Source organism: Poecilia latipinna, unplaced genomic scaffold, assembly GCF_001443285.1.
Source record: "Poecilia latipinna isolate Pla-1442-1.1 unplaced genomic scaffold, P_latipinna-1.0 Scaffold604, whole genome shotgun sequence".
NCBI classification, from domain to species: Eukaryota; Metazoa; Chordata; class Actinopteri; order Cyprinodontiformes; family Poeciliidae; genus Poecilia; species Poecilia latipinna.
The window spans coordinates 1-6398 of record NW_015113220.1 but is presented as its reverse complement, the minus strand read 5'-3'; the positions used below and the strand labels follow the sequence as shown (position 1 = coordinate 6398).

At 40.2% G+C, this 6398-nt stretch overlaps 1 protein-coding gene across 1 annotated transcript in view; it reads right to left on the bottom strand.

Annotated features, from left to right (window-relative positions):
* rev3l (REV3 like, DNA directed polymerase zeta catalytic subunit) overlaps positions 1 to 6288 on the bottom strand; it is a gene marked incomplete at its 5' end in the record, with an annotated part of 38101 nt that extends 31813 nt beyond the window's left edge. The window contains 4 exons of the mRNA XM_015042860.1: positions 3256 to 3340; positions 4927 to 5031; positions 5969 to 6063; positions 6134 to 6288. Of these exons, the coding sequence (XP_014898346.1) occupies positions 3256 to 3340; positions 4927 to 5031; positions 5969 to 6063; positions 6134 to 6288 (440 nt within the window). The remainder of the gene's footprint in view (positions 1 to 3255; positions 3341 to 4926; positions 5032 to 5968; positions 6064 to 6133) is intronic.
* Positions 6289 to 6398: the final 110 nt, after the last annotated feature.

Genomic DNA, 6398 nt, shown 5'->3' with positions numbered 1-6398 from the left:
GAACAGATGTTTAAAACAAACCAATGCATGAATATGCAAAAACTTTCTCCAGCTGAACAGAAACAAAACTAAAGTTATTATCGTTGGACCTAAAGAGAACGATCTTGAGTCAATGCACAGCTTCACTTATTACAGCTGGAAACTAGATGCCAGGCCTGAAATCTGGGTGTAATACTGAACTCTGACCTGAACCTTCATAGCCACATAAAGACAGTTACAAAGTCGGCCTTTTACCACCTGAAGAATATTTCAAGGATTAAAGGATGAATGCGGCGACAGTCGCTTGTCCTCATCCAGCCCAGCGACCGGAGCAATTCATGCATGTGAAATTTTAAGCTCGTACCTGTAGATGTGAACATTCAGGCTGGTGATGCGACTCGAGAAAGTTGACAAATGTTCAACATTTGATACTGTAGAAGAAAACTTTCACATTTTGTCAGTGTGTAACATAACTCATGACGCACTGCTTTGAACTAGATAACCCTCCGTGGGAGAGAGGGTTCCAGGTCAGAATAGGTGGGAAGATTAAACTGTGCTATGTAATTTTAACGCGTTAAACTTTCGGATTGATTCTTGACAGCCCCAATTCTACTTCTGAAATCATAATTCTGAGCTTCAAGTCACTTTTTTTCCAGTGACCCTAATTCTCGTCCATGTAACATAATGGGTTTGGAAATGCTGGCAGTCTTTTGAGAATATCCATGGTAAAGTATGTTGTTGATTATAATTTTTAAGGGGAAATTGGAATTGGCTAAAAATGGCAGATTGTAGCTTTACCAAAAGCTCTCATTGGTTTGCTTCTATTAAAAAAAAAATATACATATATATAAAAATTCCCCTCTCACCCTCCGCGGGTGGTCTCTTTCATCCTCTGAGCTCGGGTCCTCTACCAGAGGCCTGGGAGCTTGAGGGTTCTGCGCAGTATCTTGGCTGTGCCTAGAACTGCACATTTCTGGACTGAGATGTCTGATGTTGTTCCTGGGATCTGTTTGAGCCACTGCTCCAGTTTGGGGGTGACTGCCCCGAGGGCCCCGATGACCACAGGCACCACTGTGGTCTTCACCTTCCAGACCTTCTCCAGTTCCTCTCTGAGGCCCTGGTATTTCTCCAGTTTCTCATGCTCCTTTTTCCTGATGTTGTGGTCACTTGGTATTGCTACATCCACCACAACGGCTTTCCTCTGTTCTTTATCCACCACCACAATGTCCGGTTGGTTCGCCATTACCATATATATATATATATATATATATATATATATATATATATATCTTATGCAAGTATGTCAATGACGCCTCCACACTAGTGTGAGAGATTTAGGCTGGCTGAAAGACTGTACCGCAGTCTGATTGTTATTCAGAGACTTTGTTATGAGGAGAAGGCTCCAGAGAGTCGGCGTGCATGTGCCAGAGTCTGTCTCTTAATTAGTCTGGTACTTAATGACTTTAGAGGCAACGGGGGAGGGACCCTGGCAGGCGTCTGGAGATTACTGCAGTGATTAACACATTTTACCACAACGACACATCCCTCTCCCCTCCAGCACAGGTTGGGAGAGAGGGAACTCATACGACATGTAGGAATTTTAGAAAATGTTCAAATTTAATTCAGAAAATGTCAAACAAGACAAGGAAAGAAACTACACTGGGTTCAGTGTCTGTCTAAAGGGAATCATCATTCACTCACTTTTTCCTTTGTGAAAAAGGATTTCTTACTGCATGATGGAGTAAAAATACTACAACTGCACCAATAAATTGATGTTGTTCATATTGTTTTTAGATATTTTTATATTAATTTTTTTTATATTTTGTTAGTGTGCTGCTGTAACAAAGGAATTTCCCCAATGTGGGATAAATAAATAAATGATTATTCTAGTGTAATCAGCTCAGATTTCCTTAATTTTGGATATTAATTACTTATGAAATCCATTTTATCTACATCTGCAATGGTGTGAAAATCCACCATTGCTATGAAACAAAATTGGAATTGGCAAGTCAAGTGTTTTAAAGATTGTCCAGAAAACTGCAATCAGTGCACCCCTAAAAAATATCAGAATATATCAGCAAAACGTACAACATCAATTCATTGCTTTTATTTAAAATGGAAAAAACAAATTCTACTGCTTCAAATACATTATTCATTCATAATTATAGTTGCAATGTCCTCTGTTACTTTTAGTTTTTGATTGACAGACTCAATCAATTATGTTTGTAAAACCCCAATTAGTTTCGAAGTAGCAGCTTAGTATAACAAAGTTGTATTGGCAGGTTAATTAGGGTGTCTATTAGCTCTGGTACCAAGCCTGCACTCTGCTGCTTACCAGGCTGGTTTTGAAAGACCTGATGCCTAATTAAGACTGAGGAGAGCTTCTTTAGCTTCCCCACCAGGAATGTTTGTGTTTTCAGTGACAGGGGAATATTTACAATGGGCTACGTTTGCCTTTCTTGCAAGAATGAGACAATAGAGGAACATTAAATCATCCAGCTGACCAACAGTATAGAGCAACAGGTAGGGGAGGGGCCACACTGCACTACTCTATGCTCCACAAAGTAAAAAAAAAAAACTAATAAAATAAAATTTCTAGGTAAATAATACCAGTCCCAGGAGGAAACCACAAGATAACAGAGAGAGGAAATGTAACAGACTGTGTGAACATTATCAGCACGAGTGACTAACTAAGAGAGCGTGTCCCGCTTCCACTTCCTTACTTAAAACCCTATTCAGATGGGAGGCCCACCCCTGTGCTCCCTCTCTCTCCCCTCTGCTCATATTAGATATGAGAGGTTAGTGAATGGAAGCCATCTGGATCTGATAAAGCAGCGTGTGCGGATGTAGGGCCAACTGTACTAGAATTTATAACAGGAAATACTTGGAGGCTGTACATTGTAGAGGAAGGAGGGGCTTGGAGGTGACCTCAGCCACTTCATTTCATCCCCATTTTCTCCAACATCTGCTCTGACTTCACTTTCCCATCTCCAACCCTGCTCTGCACTCAGAAGAAAGTTGGCAGGGCCGAAGGAAAGAAAAAGAGGAAGGACATGTAACAGCTTCATTATAGTTAAAAAAACAACAACAAAAAAACAACTTAAGGACAAAAAGGAATTGTTTGATGTTTCGAGGGAATTTTTCATTGAGATCTTGTGCTTGTAATAATTAAATCAAAGTCGATTCCATCTGCTGCAGATCTCCTCAGGGAAAAGGAAACAAAGACCAAGCTATTTATTTAGATAACAGAGTAAAATAATGTGTGAAGGAACTTACACATCAAACTTGTTCTCCCTCAGAATCTCCTTCAGTCTGTTCATGAAGGTTTTTTCACTCTCTGTTGAAGTGACCGAGCCCCGATCTGCAACAGAGACAGACGTTTTTCAAAGAACAAACTTCTCTGCTGGAATTCAATCCTTTTGACTATGAAACAATTAAACAAAAATAAAAATAAAAATAAAAATAGAAACAAATAATTATGAACTTTGGCAGTAGTTCTATACAGCAGATCTTTCTAAGCTAAACAGTTTCTTTTCACACTACAGTCCGTGGTAAAACCTGGTCAGTTGTATTTCTTCTCTGTATCACTGATCAGAACTGAAACCTAAAAGCTTGGATGTTTGTCTGAAAACTAAAGATTTCATCACAGAAACAGAGCAGCCTGTGGTTTATTTATCACCTGGTTTCCATGGGAGCTTCCTTTGTGGGCATGTCGGGGGGCAGAGAGGTTACTGAGTCTACCGAGTTTTTTATTTATGGTTACAAGACAAGGCAGCCGACACCCATCACTTGGTCTGCTCACAGAAAATGCCCAGATCTCCACAGAAGCCTTTCAGGTTGATGGGGAGGATCGTTTATTATAAGAATATTCCAGCTGCAATTTATCTAAACCACATGTAGTCGTTTATTTCTAAAGGACTAGATAAGGTTGGCACAAACTACACAGCCACCGTTCTCTTCCTCTTCTACTGAATGTACCACAAACATTTGAATTAAGTTTTTTCTTTTGATTATACTTTCTGGTTATTTGAGGCCGAAACCTAAACTTGAATCAGAATTCAATCGACTATGGAGCCCTAACTTTCTTCTTATTTAAAAAAAAATGTCAACAAAAATGAACTACATCATTAAAAACTGTCAGTCAGGTGGAGATCTTGTGTTTGACTAGGCCAAGGCATAAGCTTGATTTATTTTTATTTTATTTTAGCAATCCTGTTGCAGATTTGCTGCTACGTTTATGATAAGTCAGTTTTGGTCCAGCTTCATCTTCTAGAGTCTCACTTTGGATTCTAGAAATAGTTTGTGAGCAGAGGAGTTCATGGTGGACTCAACAAGGTCATACCACCACCATGTTTGATAGCAGCCATAGGTGTTTATGTTGATTTACTGCTTTGAGCTTTTGATTCTGACCAAACATGCTCACTTTGGTTTTCTGTGACTAAAACAGGAATATTACAGTTTGTTCAGTTCCTATTTGGAAACTTCAAATAAGATGCTGGGAAATGTTTTCTTCTGATCAGTCCACAGGTAGTTCAGGCTTTTTCTTATTGTTCTTCCAGGAACTTTAACATGCTGCCTGCAGGCAGGCACAGTGAGATGGGCCCGTCATTGTTTACAGGTACTATGAGCATTGCACAGACGTAAAGGTCATCTTGCTTGGATGTTCAATAAGTTTTTGTATTTGAAAGAAAATAAGCAATGTGGTAGAATAGGTTGCTGTTGTTAATCTGAAGCTTTAATTTAACTGACTGAGGCATAGTGGTAGAATACAGATAATTTTCAATAACATGTCCTGACCACATTAAGCCAAAAAATTGAAATTAAGTATTTTCATAAGTAGGTGAAAACCCAACTGGGAATCCTAAGCAATAGACAATAAGCAAATGGTACAAAATGCAGAATAACACTAGAAAACCATGTTTTCGCTCCCACTGCAGCATTCCTCACCTTGTGAATCCGGCGCTTCTATCTGGGAGGTCTGGTTGTTCTCCCTCCTCCTCTGCTTCTCATCCTCCCAAATAGCCTGCAGTCCGGGGTTCCTGCCGATCTGATCTGGAGGAGGAGGCAAGGTTAGAAAACAAAATCCTTATGCATCTCATGTTAAACATGTTCCCTCCCCTACAGCTGCCCTACAGGTACTTCACACACAAAGCACAGACAGTGGAGCATAGTCCCGTTTAAAAGTCCAGTACACCTGAAAAATCCTGCGCTGCCTGGGATTCTTCTGTAAGATTCCAGATCCATCATCAAAACGTTCAGTAATTCAATTCAAAAAGTGTCTGCTATATGTATTAATCAAACAAAAAATAATATATTTCAGCTGTTTATATCTGTGAATCTTGATGATTATAGCTAACAGTAATATCATAAAATCCAGTCTTAAAATGCAACAATTTCTAATTTTCTGAATATTCAAATTTTTTAAAATTGTATTTTATATAGGACCAATCAAACAAAGGATTTTAAAATCAGATAAAGAAAAAAAGATTTTGCAGTATGTTGGGATAATGATGCAATCAAACAGTTCCAATTTTTCTGTTTTGGATTTTGTAGCAAACAAACACCCAGAAAAATCTGTCAAAAATATATCTTATTTCTGTAAAAATGGAAATGTTTGGCATCTCGATGAGAGCAGGTGACCAGAAGGACAGTTTCCTTTCCATTTCCTGGCAGATGAAGATGCAGGCCGTTTAGAGAGAATCAGGACAAACAGTTGCATCTGTTCTGAAAGCACATAACAGCTGTTCTTTACTTTGCTCGGTTCATCTGCTGACCCAAACTCCGTCATCTCTGATCATTTCTTCGCCTCTGCTCCCCTGTGACTAAAGACTGAGGTCTGTTCCACCATGCTCATGTTCAGGTCTGCTAAAAGACTCTCTGTGTGGAGCCATAATCAGTGTTGTGAGCTGAGTGTGCTGCAGCTGCCTTTCACCTTTTGCTTTTTGTCATGTCAGCTGGTGTTGCAGAGAACACAGCACACAGCACCTACTTTCAATTTCAAGACGGTTCAGGATGTCCACAGCCACAGCATCCACCTCCAGCTCACAGGTGCTCTGCCTCTCAACATCATCCAGGACTAACGAGCTGCAGACAGAGCAGAGTTAATAATGGAACTGATCCAGAGCAGAGTGATGTCTGTGACGGCGTGGCCTACGAGGGCAGAGCATTCTCTTCCCAGCGGACAAAGGTGCCTGCGAGGCTGCTGTCGTTCAGCTTGGTGCTGCAGGGAATCTTCCAGGGACTGACGCTGGAGTGAGAGCTGGAGGACGGCTGGTCCGGGTCTGCAGGGCCCACTTCCAGAAACACACACAATCACATTGACATGTTAGGAAATGACTCTGAGGGGATTTATCAAGAGAGGCTATAATTCTTTCCTCTCTCCAGTTTGCTGTTTATTAGTCCACAGAAGAGTTGCTAAA